Source organism: Pituophis catenifer, unplaced genomic scaffold (genome assembly GCF_029215685.1).
Source record: "Pituophis catenifer annectens isolate HBS135680 unplaced genomic scaffold, rPitCat1.0.hap2 SCAF_18, whole genome shotgun sequence".
NCBI lineage: Eukaryota > Metazoa > Chordata > Lepidosauria > Squamata > Colubridae > Pituophis > Pituophis catenifer.
In genome coordinates this window covers 9,444,015-9,466,303 of record NW_027256898.1, presented here as the reverse complement: position 1 = coordinate 9,466,303, position 22,289 = coordinate 9,444,015, and the positions used below count along the sequence as shown (strand labels likewise).

Genomic DNA, 22,289 nt, shown 5'->3' with positions numbered 1-22,289 from the left:
GCATTCCTCTACAGGAGCAGTCTAGCTTAAAAGCAAGGGCTCTGGTGGTGGACTTTCCCAGAGGCACCGACCGGGACATTGGCCACTGTGAAGGGGGAAGATGCTTGGCCGGATTACGATTGATTACGGTTGTTTTTTTATTCTCTCTTTAACTCTGGGCGGATTTAAATCAGGAGCTGCTCAACTCTTTTCCCCTTTGAAAAGAAAAATCTCTCTATTTTTGGATCAGATCTTGGATGGCAAAACCACCCCGGCTCTCTCTTGCACCACGAGACCAGCCTGGTACTGCCTTCGACGGGCGCCTGGCGAGAGGGTTCAAGGGCCAGATGGGGCCCCATGCCCTGCCCGCTCTTGGGTGAACTTTAACCTTGAAAGAGGCGCCGTTTCTGACCCCAGGAGGCTCCGGCTGGAGAGAATAAAGAATAAAGAAGGGAGTGGGATCTCTAGGGAAGGAATGCTTTTTCCAAGAGAAAGACAAACTCAAAACTTGGACGGAGGGAGAGGGACGGAGGACGGCTGTCCCGCCGGGCCGGGGAGAGGCTTTCAAAGGAGATCGCGAGCAGGTGGTTGCAGCTGTGAGTTCAAACGGGAATGCCTTCCCACACACTTGGTTTGACACACAAAAGGGTGGGCGGAGGGGCTCCTGTGCACACATACACAACACACAATGACGAAGGACGCTTTGCCAGTTTTATTGCCTTTCCCAAAACGGCACCTTTCCCTGTGGTTCCCCCGAAGAAGATACAAAATCAAGGTTTGCTTGGAGGCCTGATGGTGGTGGTGGTGGTGGGTGGCGGCTGCCCCCTCCCCAAAGGGGCAGCCGGCAAGTCCATGGGTCTCCAGGGTGCCCATCTCCCCCACGCACAGAGAGGAAGGCGAGGTGTCTCCGCTGCTCTGCCGCAGAAAAGTTCAGGACCCATCACTGCTCCTGTGGAGGAAACGCAACCCATGTTACACCTGCGAAGACACCCCCCCCTAAAACAGCGTTGCTTTGTGATGTGGTAGAGGGTCTCCAGAGGGGGTTTCCCTCGAGCCAAGATCAGGGGTGGGCTTCAAAAATTTTAGCAAGGGGTCCTCTGCCTGGTTGCTCGGTGGCGTGGCCTAGTCAGCCTCCTGCACCACGGGAGGGGGGGCGTTTCTGCCCTCCCCAGGTTCTAGAGGTTTTGCTCGAACCTCTGAGGGTGGAAACGGCCTCCCCAGGCTCCAGAGGCCCCAAACTTCCGGTAGGCCTGTTTTTTGGCCTCCCCAGGCTCCGGAGGCCCTCTGGAGGCCCCGAACATCCGGTAGGCCTGTTTTTTGGCCTCCCCAGGCTCTGAAGACCCTCTGGAGGCCCCGAACTTCCGGTAGGCCTGTTTTTCGGCCTCCCCAGGCTCCGGAGGCCCCAAACTTCCAGTAGGCCTGTTTTTCGCCCTCCGGAAGGGTGAAAACAGCCTCTCTAGGCTCTGGAAGGTCCATTTCTGGCCTTACCAAACTTAAAGTAGTCCCATTTTTCACCCTCTGCGAACCTCCATGTGCGCTCTGCACTTACCTGCATCCAAAACGGGCCGTATGGGGACTCCTGGGAGGGGAGGGCCAGCCAGGAGTGGGATTTGGGGGTTCTCCGAACTGGACAGAATCTTAACTAGAGGTTCTCCCAAACCCCTGCGAACCCCCAATAGCCCAGCCCTGGTCAAGACCCATTCCTGCCTCTTGGGGGGGAAAAAAACAGGGTGAGGCCAACTGAGAGCAGAGCCGATCAGTTCCTGGGCCCAGCGCCTTGTTTACAAAGCCTCACACCCCTCCCTCCCCAAATCCCAGGCAGGGGGCGAACGCTCTCCCCCCCACCCCCTTCCCATCTTCCCTACTCAGCTGCCCCACAGATGTCTCGGGATGCCAGAAGGGAAAGCACACAGCAGGGAAAGGTCCCTCCAGGGGGCAGGGAGAGAAGAATTAATTAGGGGCAGACAGGCAAGGAACAATGAAGCCGAGGTGGCGAGAGAGAGAGGGAAGGATTGGGAGGGAAGGGCCCCCCCCACCGAAGCCGTTTCTAAGTTTCCAGACTGCAGACCTCCCACTTCCACTCCCGAGTTTGCATCTTTTATCTCCAAATCCCGCTCAGCAGACAATAGAAAACAGCCGCTTTTTTCTCGTGACGACAAATTCAGAGGAATACATGGAACAGAGGGGGGGGGTGCTGTTATCCCTGGGGGTGGAGGGGCTTCGTTGGATTTATTCGGGGCCCCCAGCTTCACTCCCGTTTTCTCCTCTCCCGTTGCAGGTAAACTCGGGTGACGGAGTTTATAAAGGCGTCGGGAGACACGCAGGGATTCCCCAGGTGGGCATCGCCGGAGGACTGCATTAAAAAGGGTCCGGCGAGCGGCCTCCGTTTCCAAGGATTCGCCGAGAGGCCTCTTGAGCCAGGTGGCCGTCCTCTGACTCACCTTGATGAATCTCCCGTGGAGAAGGTAAGGAGCCTGGAAGTCGTGTTGGCAGTTTGAATACGCCATGCCTAGTCCCATCCCCGAGCCGAAAGCCAGCGGCCAGGTCTTTCCTGCAAGGAAAAGGAAACCGTAGGGAACACGGGACGCCCAAAAGGCTGTTTCGCCCCGCGGGCCACAGTGAAAAGTCCTAGAAGGGCAAAGGGGATGACAGAAAGAGAGAGAGGGAGACAGACATATACAGATGGAGGGAGGGAGAGAGAGAGAGTGAGGGAGAGAGAGGAGAGAGGAAGAGAAGGAGGAGAGAGACAGATACAGAGACAGGGAGTGAGGGAGAGAGGAGAGAGATACAGAGAGAGGAGCGAGGGAGAGAAAGAGGAGAGAGAGAGATACAGAGAGGGAGGGAGGGAGAGAGAGAGGAGAGAGACATATAGAGAGAAGGAGGGAGGGGGAGGGAGAGAGAGAGAGAGAAGTAGGGAGAGAGAGGAGCGAGGGAGAGAAAGAAGAGAGAGACATACAGAGAGGGAGGGAGGGAGAGAGATACAGAGAGGGAGGGAGGGAGGGAGAGAGGAGAGAGGGAGAGAAAGGAGACATATACAGAGAGAGGGAGAGAGAGAGCGAGGGAGAGGAGAGAGGGAGAGAAAGAGGAGAGAGACATACAGAGAGAGGGAGGGAGGGAGGGAGATACAGAGGGAGGGAGGGAGAGAGGAGAGAAAGGAGAGAGACATATACAGAGAGAGGGAGGGAGAGAGGGAGGGGGAGAGAAGGGTGAGACATAGAGATACAATGAGAGAGAGAGAGGGAAAGAGGGAGAGAGAGAGAGGGAAAGAGGGAGAGGGAGAGAGAGGGAGGGGGAAGGAGGGAGAGAGAGAGAGAGAGAGACCAGCAAGGCAAAATCAGGAAGTCTTAATTGGAGGTGCCTTGAGGTGCCTCACTCTCTTGGCCTTGACACACAGTGTGAGAAGTGTTAATGCCAATTTATAAGGTCTTGGTAAGAGCACACCTGGAATACTGCATCCAGTTTTGGTCACCGCATTACAAAAAAAGATGTTGAGACTCTGGAAAAAGTGCAGAGAAGAGCAACTAAGACGATTAAGGGCCTGGAGACTAAAACACATGAAAAACTGTTGCAAGAATTGGGTACGTTTAGTCTAGAGAAAAGAAGGACTAGGGGTGACATGAGAGCAGCCTTCCGGTATTTGAGGGGGCTGCCACAAAGAGGAGGTGGGGGGTCAACTCATTCTCCAAAGCACCTGAAGGCAGGACAAGAAACAATGGGCAGAAGCTAATCAAGGAGAGAAGCAACCTGGAATTAAACTTCCTAACAGTGAGGACCATTAACCAGTGGAACAGCTTGCCACCAGAAGTGGTGGGTGCCTCATCCCTGGAGGCTTTTAAGAAGAGACTGGACAGACACTTATCTGAAATGGTACACAGTCTCCTGCGTCAGCAAGGGGTTGGACTAGAAGACCTCCAAGGTCCCTTCGAACTCTTGGTTATTCTGTTACCTCTTTCACCATATTTTGCTCATTTTTTAATATTAGCCTTCCCCGTTTGAGATTCAGGGCTTGTTTTTTTTTAAAAAAAAACAACATCGAAATTGTGTTAGCTGCCCCGGGTATGTGCTAGGGTAAAAGGCCAGGTGTTTATCCAAGCCTTTGCCAGTCTCCTAACCGCTTGGCAATAACCGTGTGCCGCTAACCAGTGAAGCCGAAGCATTTCCTTGCACTTTTTTCACATTAAACCATCCAAGGCACACCAAGCGCCTGGAGCGAGATACGCGCCCAGTTTCTCTTCTCCACAAAAACCGCCTCTACTTTCTCACCAGATTCCCTCCGCACCGGAGGCGACGCCAATCTTGCAAGCCTAAACAAAGGGTTGAGGGTGAAGCCGGGGAGATGTAAGCCCAGCCTGAACATGGCTGATCGTCAGCCTCGAAATGGCGGTGAGGATCTCTGGGTGGATCCCTGAAAAGAAAGAAGGGCGCCGAGGGTGCCCGTATCTCCAAGGGGGGGCAAAGTGCTGACCGGGGGTGCTATTCAGCAGGTTCTGACGAACCGGTAGCGGAAATTTTGAGCAGTTCGGAGAACCGGCAAATACCACCTCTGGTTGGCCCCAGGAGTGGGGTGGGAATGGGGATTTTGCAATATCCTTCCCCCCAGGAGTGGGGTGGGAATGGGGATTTTGCAATATCCTTCCCCCAGGAGTGGGGTGGGAATGGGGATTTTGCAATATCCTTCCCCTAGAGTGGGGAGGGAATGGGGATTTTAAAGTATCCTTCCCCTGGAGTGGGGTGGGAATCGGAATTTTGCAATATCCTTCCCCTGGAGTGGGGAGGGAATGGGGATTTTAAAGTATCCTTCCCCTGGAGTGGGGAGGGAATGGGGATTTTGCAGTATCCGTTCCCTGGAGTGGGGTGAGAATGGAGATTTTGCAATATCCTTCCCCTGGAGTGGGATGGGAATGGAGATTTTGCAATATGCTTCCCCTGGAGTGAGGTGGGAATGGAGATTTTGCAATATCCTTCCCCTGGAGTGGGATGGGAATGGGGATTTTGCAATATCCTTCCCCTGGAGTGGGGAGGGAATGGGGAATTTGCAGTATCCTTCCCTTGCCACGCCCACCAAGCCACACCACACCCACCAAGCCCCGCCCACAGAACCGGTAGTAAAAAAAATTTGAATTCCACCACTGGTGCCTACCCTCGCCCAGCCTTACGTGCTGGTCCAAGGGCCGGGAAGAAAAGCAGATGAAATGCGGAAGGAAAAAAAAAGCAGGAGGAAGAGGCTGGAGAACCCGACCCTCACTCACTTTTGAAGAAGATGACGGAGAAGACCACGCCTAGGCCAAATCCAGCACCTGAAAGGAAGCAGAAGGAAGAGTTAAAGGCAGCCTTGCTGGCTTCCCACCAGCCTTAATCGGTGTGTGTGTGGTGTGTGTGTGTGTGTGTGTGTGTCTCAAGGCAGTGGGCCAGACATCAAAGGAAGGTCCTTTGTGCCCCCTTCCCCAACCTTCACGCAAGACCTCCCCCCTCCCCAAGATGCCTTCGCACACCGACAGGATGTGAATCAGTTACGGGAGGGATGCCAGCAAGCCTCAAAAAGTTTCAACGCTCCACCCAGGAAGGTGTTCCCTGTTCAAGGATGTCCAACTGCTCCCTCTTCCCCCTTCTGGGACAGGGACAGTGGCTGGAGGCAGAGAGCCCCCCCCCGAGCTCCCCAAAAATCTGGTGATGCAAAATCCCCCCCTCCCCCGTTTTAGATTTCCTTTGGGCTTATTTTCCTGGCAACGTTACGAAGTTGAAAGGCTGGCCTGAAACAGCCGCGGGGCGGTTTGAGCGAGTGCTGACCCTACGCTCCCCCCCAGAGGAGGAGAAAAGGGAGGCCTGAAGCTGCAGAGAGCGGCGTGGCTCTCTGCCTACGCTCAGGGGCTCTCCGGGGCTTTCCCTGCGCCCGATCGGAGCAGCGCAAATGCGTATCGGCTGACGGAGGAGATAGTGTTGACGTGTGAACAGGCACCTGGGCGGCCTGTTTGCGACCGTTCGAGATGGCGACGAAACAATCAAAAGTCTTCCACAGCTCTCGGGTTGCTTCCAGATGGGTTGGATTGCAAGGTCCCCTGGGGCCTGGTTGGGAAGGATGGGAGTTGTGGTCGTAAACATCTGGCTGGCGAAAAGGAGGAGGTCAGAAACAAGAGAAAAAGCCGATGGTCGGAGGAGCTGGCGCTCGGCAGACGTGAGCACCAGCGGTGGATTTATTTATTTATTTATTTATTTATTAATCAAATTTCTATACCGCCCTACTCCCGGAGGACTCAGGGCGGTGAACAGCCAAGATAAAATACAGATAATACAAATATTAAAAGTCCCTTAAAATTATTAAATATTTTGGCCGAAACACAGATTAAAACACCCAATTTATAAAATCAAATGAGTTAAAAATTTAAAAGAGGAGAATTAGGCCAGGTTGCTCCCAGTTCGGGTGAATCTGTAGCGGCAGAGGTGGGAGGTTCTGCTCACCCGCCCAGACGTCATCAAAAACGCCTTGGTTTCAAACCGAGAAACAGCTCGCGAGCTGCCCGGAATGGTTTAAGACGGGTGGGCCTATGATAAATATTCCTTTCTTTTTCGTTCAGCCGCGACTGATTTAAAAAAAAGGAAGCGGGTTTTATAAAGGCATCTCCTCCAAACCCCAGAGGGTCAGAGCTTGGAAATCCCAGCGAGGGCATCTGAAAAGAAGCCCAGTGCTGGGAAGGCTGGGCTACGGAGTCCTTTCTGTAACACAACCTTTGGGTGATCTTTCAGATTTCTAATAAATTTTGAACAAGCGGGTGAGAAGGAAATAGGGGGGCGATTTTGCCGCGTTTGGGTTTGATGGGAGGGAAAAGAAGATGGAAAAAAAATATTTCGGACGACGTGGAGGATAAATGGAAAATAGGACAGGAACCCCCACGACGTGTCCAGCGGTGGGTTTCACACTATGTTACTACCCGTTTGCATGCGCACGTGTCTCCCACGCATGCACCTGGCCTCGAAAACATGCCTAAATAGGATGGCATAGGGGTGGGCAGGTGGGCGGGCTCACCCGCGATTCTGCTATCAGTTCAGGCGAACCGGTCTGAACCGGCTGAAAAAATCACCTCTGGACATGTCACACCTGTTATGTTTACCTCTGTCCCTGTTCCTAGTTTAGTTTTGACCTGTGATTCTCCTATCTTAACTTCCTTGGAATTTAACTTCCTATCTCCTCTTCCTTGGAGAAGAGAAAAAAAACAACAACAGAGCAAGCGAGTCAGCAACGGCAAAAAAATAAATAAAAAAATAAATTCCTTGATCTTGGCTGGGGAAGGGATCTGGTGACTGGGAAGCCTTCCTGATCTCCCCCAGGCAGCCGATGGGATTCGGTGCTGAAGCCAAGGTGTTATTAGCTAGTTTTAGAAAATACACTTTTCCAAATTTTGGCCACGACTGTAGCTGAAATGATGATCAGTGTTTTTTTTTTTAGGGCAGAAAAAGCCCACTTAAAACCTCGCAGGAAATCTTACGTTCACGTCTCTGTACCTTCTCTCTCTCCGTATCTATACCAAACTGACAAAAGGCACTGAAAAGAGTGACCGATGACAGTTTTTCACACTTACGACGGTAGTCCTCGACTTACAACTATAACGGAGCCCAACCTACCCGTGGCTGAGCCAAACATTTATGAAGCGACATCTGCTCCGTTTTATGACCGTTCCTTGCCACAGGCGTGAAGCACCGTGCTCGTTAAATCAGTCACACGGTGGGGAAGAGAATCCGGCTTCCCCACTGACTTTGCTTATAAGTGGGTCGCAAAAGGGGATCGCGGGAGACCGTCGGAACACCGAGACCGTCATAAATATGAGTCAGGCGCCAAGTGTCCGAAATTTTGATCATGTGACCACGGGGAGGCTGCAATGGTTGTTAAGTGTGAAAAGAATGGTCCCAACTCCAAGTCACTTTTTACAGTGCCGTTGTAACTTCAAACGGTCACTAAATGAACTGTGGTACGTCCAGGACTACCTGTACATGGTTTAATCTTGAATAAATGAAATAATGAAATGAAATGAAATGAAATGAAATGAAATGAAATGAATAGAATAGGATAGGATAACAGAGTTGGAAGAGATCTTGGAGGTCTTCTATCCAACCTACTCTGACTAGGTGGCTCAGTGGCTAAGACGCTGAGCTTGTCGATCAGAAAGGTCGGCAGTTCGAATCCCTAGTACAGGTCTCCTGTGTGAGCAAGGGAGTTGGGCTAGATGACCTCCGAGGTCCCTTCCAACTCTGTTAAACCCTCTGCTGAAGGAGGAGACTCCATCCCCTTTCAGATAAGGGACTGTCCAGTCTCTTCTTAAAAACCTCCAGGGATGGAGCGCCCACGATTTCTGGTGGCAAGCTGTTCCACTGGTGAATTGTTCCGTTCGGAAGTTTCTCCTAAGTTCTAGGCTGCTTCTCTCTTCGATCAGTTCCCAACCATTGCTTCTCGTCCTGCCTTCAGGGGCTTTGGGAGAATAATTTGACCCCCTGCCTCTTTGTGGCAGCTCCTCAAATACTGGACTCCTGTTACGTCGTCCCTATTTCTTCTTCTCTTCAGACTAGCCAACTCTTAGTCCTGTCTGTAATGCTAATGGCGAACTGAGTGCGCTTTATTGGGAAAGGATTTCTCCACGGATTCCCGATCAATGAGCAAAAGCTTGCGGTTAAAACAGCCGTCTGGGAAGCTTTCCGACGCCCGGTTTAAGAACTCAGAAGTTCCTGTCTTTCCCTGGATTACTCCAGGCCCAGCTGCGAGCACCGAAGGGCGACACCTTCGTCTTGAATGCAAATTAAATTGAATCATGCGTGTTTCTGTAAGGCGTTGACAGCCTTGAGAAGGAGGAGGAGGAGGAGTGGCCCCTGGCCAAGAAAGGTGAGATCAAACTGGCAACCGTCAAAAGGGGACGTTGCCCAATCCCGGGTTGACATTCACACAGGCAGGACTGTGCAGGTGGATTGCAAGACAGCAGAAATCGAGGGGCGTTGGGTTCTTTGGCCTCCTTCTCCCCGTCGTTGGAAACGAGGCTGGGGGGGGGCCTTTAATGCCCTTGTAGCGGAGACATCACCCTGCCAACAAAAGTGCGTATAGTCAAGGCGATGGTTTTCCCAGTTGCAATGGATGGCCGTGAAAGTTGGGACCGTAAGGAAGGCTGAGCGCCAAAGAATGGAGGCCTTTGAACTCTGGTGCTGGAGAAGACTCCTGCGAGTCCCTTGGACTGCAAGGCCATCCAACCGGTCGGTCCTAGAGGAGATCAACCCTGACTGCTCTTTAGAAGGCCAGATCCTGAAGAGGAAACTCAAATCCTTTGGCCATCTGATGAGAAGGAAGGACTCCCTGGAGAAGAGCCGAATGCTGGGAACGATGGAGGGCAAAAGAAGAAAGGGACAGCAGAGAACGAGGTGGCTGGATGGAGTCACCGAAGCAGTCGGCGTGAGCTTCAATGGACTCTAGAGAATGTTGTCCATGGGGTTGCGATGGGTCCGACACGACTTCGCAACTAACAATAACAAAAACCCCAATATCACAAGGACTCTACGCCAGGATAAAGCTCTTCTTTGGAGCTTGGGGGGTGGGGGTGGGGGCACAGAAAAGAGACCCACGCGACTGAACAGGGGAAAAAACACGGCTCTTGTGAAACTTTAAAAGGATAACTTTTTTCCACTTCCGGCCCGAATATCTCGATTCCAACAATCAACTCAGTATTTGTTTTGTGGAGTCAGCAAATGGCGGCGCCCAATATTCCCAAGACTTTCTGGGAAAGCTAAGGAGGGCTTAAGAAATTACCTGTCAAATAGGGCGACGCTGGTTTATGCTGAGCTCTGCAACTGCACCCCTGGCACCGCGCGGGCATGTATTAATTCCGGGTGCAGCTGAAATCAGCATATCGGCTCCCGCTTGCGCTCCGGGGCAAAAAAAAAAAAAAAAACCTTTTGTGCTTTAAACACGATGATGCCAGGTCAAATCAAGCGGGCGCTGAGAAATTCCTGCCGGGCACCTTGGGCGGGGAAAAAAAGGCAAAGGGCGCTGGTTACGCAATGGGGAAATCTGCGCTTCAAAACAAGCCCCGGGATTTCAGCAGCCCGGTTTAGACGAGGACACGCTAAGGATCGGCAGGTTACGCCAGGTTAAACGATGGGGTTCCCTCGCCAAGAATTGCCTATTGAGACCAATTATTCATGTCTCCCGTAGGCTTACTGGATCGCGCAGGAGATAATTTCTCCCTGTCTGCTTAAGGCAAGAGTCTTCTGACTCATGAGAAGTTGCTTGGGGGAGCAGGGGGGGGGCACAAGTGGCATCCAGGGGTATTGCTCTCCCTTGGCATCTACCAACTCCTTGTTCAATCTCACTTCCTGGAGTTATTTAAAAAAAACAAAACAAAACCGTCTTCACGGAAACCAAGCGCCTGGCAAGCTTATCCCTGTTGGCGTTTGATGTGCCCACCTGTCTGGGGGAAAGGTCAAAGGTCAGGAAGAAGGCTTAGGCGAGCCTTGGCACCTGAGGGGGGGGCGAGAAAGGCAGTGGCAGAGGATGGCGAGTAGCATTTTGAGAATCTGGAGCTTGCCCATTAATAGAAGGGCTGCAAACGGACCTCCAGCGTGTTTTCAAATGGTAACATCTGCCTAGTTGTCTCTCCCCCCCGCCCCCAAAATCAGGGAACCCCGTTTCCTCAGCTCCCCGCTCGCCTACGTCGAGCTTGTTCTCACCCAGCTTGCCTGCCTTCTCCACCTGTTCACTTAATGTCTAAATTATTACCTGCACAGGAGAGAGCAGACAAATTGTAATTACCCTGCATCAATCAGATATTAAGTTATTTGCAATTCAAAGCAGCCGTCGTGTCTCTCCCCCCGCCCCCTGCACATTGCAGATAAACAAGTTTTATAATACGAAACTTGAAACTGTGGGAAATAGGTGTTGGCTCGCAGATAGACGTTTTGCAGTCCGTGCCAACTCGAGACGCCGGTGTGTGTGTGTTTGTTTGTTTGTGTGTGTGTGTGCGTGCGTGCCGGGAGCATCTTAGGCAATTTCCTTCCAATGAATTTTGTGCCCAACCCATCTCCTGGTTCGTGGCCAGTGAGGGGTAAGGGTGTGTGTGTGTGTGTGTGTGAGATGCATAGGGAGTCAAAAAGAGGCACTCGTTGGGCTGGGTGGGCATCTCTGGGGCACAAGGTTTCGTGAACATTTCAGGCAGGAACATAACTGCTTGGAGGTTTGCGGTAGAGGTCCTGGAAGGAAGGGAAATTTTCAGGTTGGGATTTAAACTTTATAAAAGGAGAATGCAGGTTAAGAAACCAAGAGAAGAGAGGTGGATGTGGGGTCAGGAATAAGATTTTGCCTGTTAAATTTTCAGAGCAGCTCATCATTTGGAGAGGGGGGGGCAAGCGTCAATATTTCAGCCCTTCGTAGTTCCTTTCTTCATTTTCCTCTAGGTCCCGCTTAAAATTTTTCCGTGTGGCTTTCAAAAGTTCCCACTAAGAAAGTAGTTAAGCTAAATAGCAATGGAACTGAGACTTATATACCGCTTCACGGTGCTTTTATAGCCCTCTCTAAGCGGTTTACAGAGCCAGCAAATGCCCCCCCGCCCCCCCCAACAATCTAGATCCTCATTTGACCCGATCTCGGAAGGACGGAAGCCTGAGTCAACCTTGAGCCGGTCAGGATCAAGCTGCCAGCAGTGGGCAAGAGCCAGCCTGCAATGCTGCGTTCTAACCACTGCGCCAGCACAGCTCTTTAAATGCCGGGCACTCAAGGTTATTCCCCTGAGCATCGCGGCTCCTTTAGTTACTCGAGCCAGCCCACTGCCAACACGTGGGAGAGAGTCGCCACACGTGTTATCAGGTTTGCCACGTTCAATTTTGCCTCTGCTAGGAGGACTCATCTGGGTGGGTTTTAAGGGTGACGCAACTGTGGTCCTATAGATATGTCTGTACATCTTCAGCCTCAGCCTTAATCCTTGGCCCTGCTTGGTTCAGGCTGAAGTGTTAAACTGTTAACACGGTAAACGGTTTCAATTCCTACCCTCAAAACGACGCTATAGGGCACTGCACACCAGAACAACTAGACACAAGGACAGTTGTTGTCCCAAACTCCATCACTCTGCTCAACAAATCATTCCCTCAACACTGTCAAACTATTTACTACGTCTGCACTACTATTAATCTTCTCATCGTTCCCATCACCCATCTCCTCCCACTTACGACTGCATGACTGTAACCTTGTTGCTGGTATCCTTACGATTTATATTGACTATTTCCTAATATGATTTGATTGCTTATTTCTGCCCAGGGTGGATTTGATTTAAATCACAATTTAAATCATGATTTAAATCACTAGTAAAAAGGCTTGATTTAAATCAACTCGATTTAAATCATAATTTTTAAAGAGCAACTGTCATCTCTGCTACTCCTTTGACCCACTGTTGACTCACCGATAGTCCCAGGGTTGCAGAATATACAGCCTCATGCTACATAACTAAGCTCCATTTCATGCTGAATAAACTAAATTATTTATGTATCTTAAATAGAAAACTATCTTACGATAGATTTTTACCCCAAAAGTTTATTAAAATAAATTCGATAAAAATCAAAAAAATCCGATTTAAATTAAAAAAAAATCCGATTTAAATAAAAAAAAATCTGATTTTTTTGATTTTTTTAAAAAAATCATTGATTTTTATCCACCCTGTTTCTACCCTATGACTATCATTAAGTGTTCCACCTTATAATTCTTGATGAATGTATCTTTTCTTTTATGTACACTGAGAGCATCTGCACCAAAGACAAATTCCTTGTGTGTCCAATCACACTTGGCCAATAAAGAATTCTATTCTATTCTATTCTATTCTATTCTATTCTATTCTATTCTATTCTATTCTATTCTATTCTATTCTATTCTTTCATTCCACTATTCTATTCTATTCTGTACTTTCTATTCTATTCTATATTATTCTATTCTATTCTTCATTCCACTATTATATTCTGTACTTTCTATTCTATTCTATTCTATTCTTCATTCCACTATTCTATTCTATTCTATTCTATTCTATTCTATTCTATTCTATTCTATTCTATTCTTCTATTCTATTCTATATTCCTCTATTCTATTCTATTCTATTCTATTCTATTCTATTCTATTCTATTCTATTCTATTCTATTCTTCATTCCTCTATTCTATTCTATTCTATTCTATTCTATTCTATTCTATTCTATTCATAATAAAGTAGAATTAGCTCAATTAGCTCAAGTGATCTGGAGCTTCAACATTTCTAGAGAGCTCCAGAATGTTTTTTAAGTGGAGCGTGAAACAGGAGATACGCACCGTCTCTGGAGCACTTCAGGTTTTTACATGCAATTAAAAGACATTTGGCAGAAAGGTATCATTAAAATAAATGGGCCGTTCCCTATTAGACAATTCTGCCTTCTACAGGGAAGTCCTTGATTTACCTTTTGTTTAGTGGCCGTTCAAAGTTACAACGACACTTGAAAAAAAGTGACAGGATCGTTTTCCGCACTTACGACCACTGCAGCATCCCCCCCCCTATCGTCACCTGATCAAAATTTAGACGCTTGGCAACTGACTCCTATTTATGACGGTCGCAGAGTCCCAGGGTTTCACCTTTTTTTTTTTTTGCGACCTTATGACAAGCATAATCAACAGGGAAGCCAGATTCACTTAATGACCACATGACCCCCCTTATATAACTGCAGAGAGTCACTTAACTGCTGTGGCAAGAAAAGGTCATAAAATGGGCAAAACCCACAACTGTCTCGCTTAGCAACAGAAATTTGGGCCTCGACTGCGGTCGTAAGTCGAGGACCACCTGTAACTGTTGGGGCAACCAAACTGCCAGCAGAGGAAAATACTAAACCCTTTAAACACTGTGATAGATTTCATGCTTTTTCTATGGCAAGCATATTCATATGTCAACAAGCCCTAATAATCTAAACACTGGCCTTGGACCTGTCTGTCTGTCTGTCTGTCTCTGAGCGCAACTCACCCTCACAGGGTTGTTGTTATGGGAACATAGGAGGAAGGAATATTAGATATGTTTGCTTTCATGGGTTAGTGATAAAAAGGCATGATGATGATGATATCAATAATATCATATCACACACTGATTATCTACAAGGTCATGATAATTAATTATTAATAATTATATTAATAATTATTGATGATAATGATGATGATGATCTCTTTTATTCCTGAAACATGAAACTCAGTCAACTGAACATTTAAAAATGCATCACAAATACCACTGACTGATGCTAATGGTTGATACAGGTTGCTGCCAGCATCCTAGGTATCAACCAAGTACCTTCTTAAGATGTACAATGTTCCAAGTAGCGCAGTTTTTTGCAGTTCCGCAGTTTCGGTTTTCGACAACTGTGATATCTGGCGTGTTGTGTTCCAATAATAATAATATCTTAAACAGGTACTTGGTTGATACCTAGGACGCTGGCAGCAACCCGTATCAACCATTAGCACCAGTCAGTGGTATTTGTGATGCATTTTTTAATGTTCAGTTGACTGAGTTTCATGTTTAATGAATAAAGTAAATATTATTATTATTAATAACATCATCTCTTAATAATAATATCACCATCTAATAATAATGATGATGGTGATGATGGTGATGTCAAAAACCAAAACGTACAATTTATTGACATCGCGGTACCAGGAGATGCCAGAGTCAAAGAAAAAGAACTGGAAAAAATCATGAAATATCGCGACCTGGCCATCGAAACTACACGGCTGTGGAAGAAACATGTAACTGTGATACCCATTGTCATTGGGGCACTTGGTACCCTGTCCAAGAATTTTATAATATACAGCAAAAAATTGCAGCTTCCTGCAATAACACCAGCGGAACTGCAAAAAACTGCGCTACTTGGAACATCGTACATCTTAAGAAGGTACTTGGTTGATCCCTAGGACGCTGGCAGCAACCTGTATCAACCATTAGCACCAGTCAATGGTATTTGTGATGCATTTTTAAATGTTCAGAGTTCCATGTTTAATGGATAATAATAATTATTAATAATATAATTATTAAGAAGGTACTTGGTTGATCCCTAAGACGCTGGTGGCAACCCGTATCAACCATTAGCAACAGTCAATGGTATTTGTGATGCATTTTTAAATGTTCAGAGTTCCATGTTTAATGGATAATAATAATTATTAATAATATAATTATTAAGAAGGTACTTGGTTGATACCTAGGGCGCTGGCGGCAACCCGTATCAACCATTAGCACCAGTCAATGGTTTTTGTGATGCATTTTTAAATGTTCAGTTGACTGAGTTTCATGTTTCAGGAATAAAAGAGATCATCATCATCATCAATAATTATTAATAATATAATTATTAAGAAGCTACTTGGTTGATACCTAGGATGCTGGCAGCAACCCGTATCAACCATTAGCACCAGTCAATGGTATTTGTGATGCATTTTTGAATGTTCAGTTGACTGAGTTCAGTTGACATGAATGTTTAATGGATAAAGTAAATAATAATAATAATGATAATAATAATAATGATATTAATAATAATTAATAATTAATTATATAATAATAATATAATATAATCATCATCATCATCTCTTCAGAAGATACCCGAATTTGAAAGGCAGACTGCTGCTATTTTTTGTGCTCACACACATTTTTAAAAATATTGCATATCAGTAAGTCTATTTTTAGCGAAGGGGGAGGGGGGAGAGGCTAAAAGGGCTTTTTCGGGGTGGGGGTGGGGGAAGGTGTGCCACGAAGTGCAAGTGAACCCTGCTCTGTCTGGATGCAGTCCCAAAGGGAGGAAAGGGGCAGAAAGCTTTGCAAGGGCTCAGTCTGGGGATCCCCCCCACCCCACCTCTCCCAGAAGGAGAGGCTGAACAGCACCCCCCCCCATTTCCCAGGTGAGAAGCCCATCCTGGGCAGCCTCTGGGGGGGCTTGCAAAATGGCTTTTGCCAAGTGGGGCGCAGCCGTATCCTCCCCCCCCCATTCCCATTCCAGGGCTTTTGCAAAGGGGCTTGCAGCTTTTTTTATTATTATTATTTAAAATGCATTTTTTAAAAGCATGCAATGCAAGCCAAGGGGAGGGGGGGGCTTGGCTGAGGCTGCCCCATTGCAAAACCAGGGAGAAAAGGGGTCAGCCCCGGTTCCTCTCAAAGCCCAGGCCTCCCCCCCCACCCGCTGCCCCTTCCTCGCGAAACGCAGCCCCCCTCAACCTGCCCCCTCACCCAGCTTGACGGCGGAGTCAGCCAGACAACGGTCCCATTTCCTCCCTAGATCACCCTCCGACGCCATCTTGGCCGCTACCCGCCTCCGCTGTCAGTCAAACCTCCTCCCACCTTCCCGGGCGGGACTTCTCGCGAGAGCTGCCTTTGCTCCGTCGCAAACCCAGCCGCTCTCGCGAGAGCTTTAAAAGAGGAGGGGGAGGGATATATATATATATATATATATATATATTTAAAGAGGCTGCTTTTTTTGGTTTTATTTTTCTCCGCCTGTTGCCAAGGGCAACCAAGGGTAACCCTGGCAACCTGGTGCCGATTTTGACCTTGGGCAAAGTAGGCCCGAAAAGCCAGCAGGACCGGCCTAATACGGGGAAATCCATTGGCATCCCCCTCTTTGCCAGGGGTGCAAGCCGTCCTTGACCTTTTGATTTGCTATTTTATTGATTATATTTATATTATATCATTTATATTATTTATATTCATATTCTATATTTTCCTGATTTTAGTGGCGACATTATGATATGTGAGAAAGATATGGGAATAAGTTCCGCCCGGATTGGTTTCCTGCCTTTTGGGTCAGTGTTTTAACTGGGTGGACTTCAACTCCCAGAATTCCCTTAGCCAGTATTAATTCTGGGAATTGAAATCTATAGGCCCTGGCTGGGGGAATTCTGGGAGTTGAAGTCCACCCAGCTTAATGTGGCTGAGGTTGGGACACATGCTCTGCCTGTTGAACACCCATCTTCCCAGTGGTGAAATCCAATTTTTTTTTACTACTGGTTTTGTGGGCGTGGCTTGGTGGGCGTGGCTTGGCTTGGTGGGTGTGGCTTGGTGGGCGTGGCAGGGGAAGGATACTGCAAAATTTCCATTCCCACTGCATTCCAGGGGAAGGATACTGCAAAATCCCCATTCCTTCCCCACACCAGGGTAAGGATGCTGCAAAATCCCCATTCCCTCTGCACTCCAGGGGAAGGATACTGCAAAATCCCCATTCCCTCCCCACTCCTGGGGAAGGATATTTGCAAAATCTCCATTCCCACCCCACTCTGGGGCCAGCCAGATGTGGTATTTGCCGGTTCTCCGAACTACTCAAAATTTCCGCTACCGGTTCTCCCGAACCTGTCAGAACCTGCTGGATTTCACCCCTGCATCTTCCCCATCTTCAGTGAAATGAAACCATGGGGTTTCCAAATCACCATTGGCTGAGTTTGAAAATTGTGATTTTAGAACAAATAAGGATAGTGATAGGGGGGGAAAAAACCCCAAATTTAGATTCTGCATCCCAGGAAGATGATGTGAATGAATTCTTTCTCAGCAAGGAAAAAAAAAAACATTGAAGCATAGTTCGAGGACGGGAATGAAAGTAACTTGAGTAAGTACAAAGTGCCCACATTGTCCAATAACTCGGAAAAGATGTTTCACCACTCTCGGATCTAATTACTGCCAGCTTTCAGCTTTTAGGAGAAAGCATGTTTGAAGGTTAATTTACTTTAAAAAAAAAAAAAAAGCACCAATGTGGGTAAGACCACACACTGATGTTTGAGAGCAAGTAATGTTAATAAAACTGTTAACTTTCCCCCCCCCCCCTCACCCCTTCCTTCTGTGTTATCGCCAGGCTCATCGGGAGAATTTACACTTATAAACATGGAAAAATTCTCCTTGCTAGGAAAGAGAATACACACAGATTTCTACAGATCAGGTTGCTCGCCGTGAAAGGAAAAAAAAAACCCAGCCAGAATTGAATTTTTTCTTTCTGATTATTTGAAAGAATAATGTGGAAGCCTGATCATGTCAGTTTAACAATGAGAAATGGATACTGTGTTTCCCCAAAAATAGGACCCTGCCTTATATTTTTTTGAACCCCAAAATAAGCGCTTGGCCTTATTTTCAGGGAGGTCTTATTATTTTGGGGCACGTAGAGTAAGATGGGGCTCCTCTTGCCGTCTTACCTGATTTCCTGCTCTGAGTTTAAATATTTTCGGGGAGGACTTATTTTCGGGGGGGAAGGCTTATTTTAGCACATGCGCTCGAAAGCTCAATTGGGCTTATTATCAGGGGATGTCTTATTTTCAGGGAAACGGGTATTATCCTGAATTTACCTTGACTTTAATAGTGGGGGGGAGGTAAAATTCCCAGCATATCAATTTTTATTTCAGATAAAATTTTCCATCAGAGGGTTTCCAAGGTCTGCATTTTCTCTCTCGCGTGCTCAATCTCTCCCCTTTTTTTGCTTTCATAAAAAGGAATTTTTCTCTGTCTTTTTCATCCAGGAGTTGGAAATATTTCCCATTAAGAAACCCTGATTGCATTTCCTACCCACCCCTTGGGATTAAGTTAATGGAGGAAGAAAAGCCATACAAAGGTTAGAAGGTTTTGTGCATCTGTGTGTGTGTTGATATGGATATGCCAGCAGTTTAAAACTCGTCCAGTGTAATTGTAGATATTATGGGATGCCCTGCATTACACAGGTTTTACAAGCACTTTTCATAACGTGAGACTGAATTACATAAAAGATTCTGACTGGCTTAAAATGGATTTAAAGAAGGTCGAGAGAAATTCAACACGGACTAGCCAGAAAGAGCTGTCGGAAGAAATGCCCATCTGGATTCAGTTCCAAAGTGGGGAAGAAAGACACTAGAAACATGGAGACTGCTTGGAAAGATGGATTTATTTATTTATTTATTTATTTATTTATTTTATATATATATATATAAAATATATATATGCCGCCCTTTTCCGGAGACTCAGGGCGGCTTACAATGCATTAAGCAATAGCCTTCATACTTTTGTATATACCTGCTTAGTAGGGCTTTCGCCCCAACCCCCCAAGCGGTGTTCTTTTTATACAAAGTCAGCTTACTGCCCCCACAAACCGGGTCCTCATTTTATCTACCTCGAAAGGATGGAAGGCTGAGTCAACCTTGAGCCTGGTGAGATTTGAACTTGCAGTAATTGCAGGCAGCTGGTGTTACTTAACAGTGCTTTAGTCTGCTGCGCCACCAAGGCTCTTTTAATGGTGACAGGATCACATGCCTTGAAGAACTTGGGTGAAGAAAAAAAGGGCAGAGATGCTGAGAGTGCCTGAGTTTTATACCCTCTCAGGGCTTTTGAATTTGAGCTTGTATTCTGATTGGTTGTCAGACGCCCATGGGGCCATGCAGGGGTAACTTTGTAAGTTGTCTGTGTCCCACGCTTGGTTGACTCTTGCTGGGTGATGATGTAACGAAAGGGCTTTGGGCAATTCCTGCTATGGCTCTGCCTGAAGGAGGTAAATCTTTGTTGGCCCAAACCTTAATGGCCTGAGTTTCTGCCTCCCTTTTAGGGGAAATATTCTGCCCTTTTAATATTTCCTAAAATATTTCCTTTTCCTAGGAGAGGGGTGGGTGCTAACTTCCTACAGAGCAAAAGGGAATTTTCATAGTCAGATAATAATCTTGCCTTTCTTCCTTCCCTGTGAACCCTAAGCTGCCGGATAGAGCAAAATCTGTTGGATTTGCAGCTACGTATTCAGCCTGGGGCTCCCCTATTTCAGTCCAACCGCATGGAGCTTTTTCACCAGTTGAAATGTACCCTTTTAAATAAGAAATGCACCATGTTATTCACAGCGTTGCAATTTAAAGCTGATAGAATAAAGTTAGCTACTTTGGCCAAAACCCCAAGTATCTTTTCTGTCATTGCTTTACCTCCCCCCTTCTTCCTCCTTTGATTTCATTTATACAAACTTGTCACGAAGGAACATAAAACTCAAATGCCTCTGTAGGAAATTAGCACCCACCCCTCTCCTAGGAAAAGGAGATATTTTAGAAAATATTAAAAGGGCAGAATATTTCCCCTAAAAGGGAGGCAGAAACTCACCCCCCCCTTTGACAATGGGCCAGTCTAGAATAGAATAAAATAGAATTTTTATTGGCCAAGTGCGATTGGACACACAAGGAATTTGTCTTTGGTGCGTACGCTCTCAGTGTACATAAAATAAAAGATACGTTCATCGAGAATCATAAGGTACAACACTTAATGATTGTCATAGAGTACAAATAAGCAATCAGGAAACAATATCAATATAAATCGTAAGGATACCAGTCTATTCTACATAACAAAGATCTACCTCTTTCAGACAGAACCGTAATAGGAATCCCAAAGCCCTTTCCTTACATCATCACCCAGCAAGAGTCAACCAAGCTTGGGATTCAGGACAGCCTACAGAGTTGCCCCTGCATGGCCCCAAGGGAGTCTGACAACCAATCAGAATACAAGCTCAAATTTAAAAGCCCAGAGAGGGCATAAAACTGGGGCACTCTCAGCATCTCTTCCCTTTTTTCCTCCTAGGACCTCAAACCATGTGATCCTGTCCACCGTTAAAAACCATCTTTCCAAGCAGTCTCCATGTTTCCAGTGTCTTTCTTCCCCACTTTGGAACTGATATCCCTGGGAAATGTCTTAGAAACCTTATTCCATTCTATTTTTTCTTTCGTTCGCTTCACTGGTTGAACCGTTGAGAGATTTTTTGGGGGGTAAATCAAGAAAGACTTGATGCACATCTGTCAGGCTTTGAAAATCCTAAAAAGAACCCCAAAACTTCCCTGTCCCTCTGTTAAATGCTTTTCGCTGTTATTAAAGGAAAGGAAGCAATCCTAAACAAAAAATCAATTTTTTACTTAGCTAAACCTTAGGGAAAGGGCACATTGTCACTGACAATGTGATCCCAAATGCCCCTGATTAAAAACATATGGATGCGGCTTTATGAAGGCGTTCAGCTGTCAAACTAACCTTTTTGTTTTGTTTTCTTTTAAGACGCTCACAAAGTAAATCGTGCTTGCTCTTTTTCTGTCTATACATATTTTTGGCCGCGTTCAGTGCACATAATTGAAAGTTTCTTTTAAGATCTGTTTTTTTTTTAATTCTTTGGGGGTTTTTTTAAGCTCATCTAACAGGTGAGGATGTCCCACGATGCTTAAAACAATTCATTGAAAAGCAAGGTGGGAACGTTAACCTGCCAAATTCTTAGGAGCATAATTTGAACATCAACGCAGCTCGGTTTAGTCATGGTCAAATGCAATTTTAATTCAGAAACATGTGCATTTAAAAAAAACAACAACTCATCCCTTTAGTACTCCTTTCTTAACTCATTATCCCCCACAAATCTGTAGTTCAAGGCAAGTCCTGTTACCCGTGGAGAGACAAGTGATGGCTGGGTTGATTGACTATGTAAAAAAAGGATCAAACAGCTGCTTTTCGGTTGGGCCTTTTTTCTTCTCCTTTACCCCAAATATTTGCATTAAGCTCACCGGCCAAAAAATGTTTGTACTCTCCGCCTGAGGGAAGTAGTTTGAAATGAGGACCAGCTGCTTGTCCGCAACTGTTTATAGGAAGGCTCTGTTTGAAATGATTACATTTGCTGGGTTTGAGCGGAGGGCGGACTCAAAAGCTTTGCCTAAGGAGGATTCGAAGCATATGCTTGCAAACACGTTCAGATGGCTTATGTAGGCAGCCTCTTCTGCACATGGCAACAATCCGTGTTTTCTTTAGCCGAGAATTGCTGGATAAGCATCATTTGGTTGGGTTCACACGTCACACTATAAAGCACCCCTTGGGAGAATGCAAGGAATGAATGAACCCATAAACTTCCTTCCATTCCCCCCTATTCCTAATTGCCCTACAAGGAAAGTTCCTGGAGATTTGTGGCATCTGATAATACACAGTGTATTTTTTTTTTTATTCATAATGGTTTATGTCACTTGAAAGACACTTGGTGAAGCTTATAGAATTCTTTATTGGCCAAGCGTGATTGGACACACAAGGAATTTGTCTTTGGTGCATACGCTCTCAGTGTACATAAAAAGACAAGATACATTCGTCAAGAATCATAAGGTACAACACTTAATGAGAATCATAGGGAACAAATAAGCAATCAAATCATATTAGGAAACAGTCAATATAAATTTTAAGGATACAAGCAACAAGGTTACAGTCTTACAGTCATAAGTGGGAGAGATGGGTGATGGGAACGATGAGAAGATGAATAGTAGTGCAGACTTAGTAAATAGTTTGACAGTGGTGAGGGAATTATTTGTTGAGCAGAGTAATGGCGTC

The 22,289-nt window shown here is 46.6% G+C and overlaps 1 protein-coding gene across 1 annotated transcript; it reads right to left on the bottom strand.

The window, feature by feature from the left end:
• Positions 1–676: 676 nt before the first annotated feature.
• MICOS10 (mitochondrial contact site and cristae organizing system subunit 10) lies at positions 677–16,308 on the bottom strand. The gene is made up of 4 exons (XM_070956103.1): positions 16,203–16,308; positions 5,229–5,276; positions 2,421–2,530; positions 677–928 (listed from the first exon to the last, which is right to left on the bottom strand). The coding sequence occupies exons 1-4, from the start codon at positions 16,267–16,269 to the stop codon at positions 920–922; spliced, it is 234 nt and encodes a 77-aa protein (XP_070812204.1). The 5' UTR covers positions 16,270–16,308; the 3' UTR covers positions 677–919.
• Positions 16,309–22,289: the final 5,981 nt, after the last annotated feature.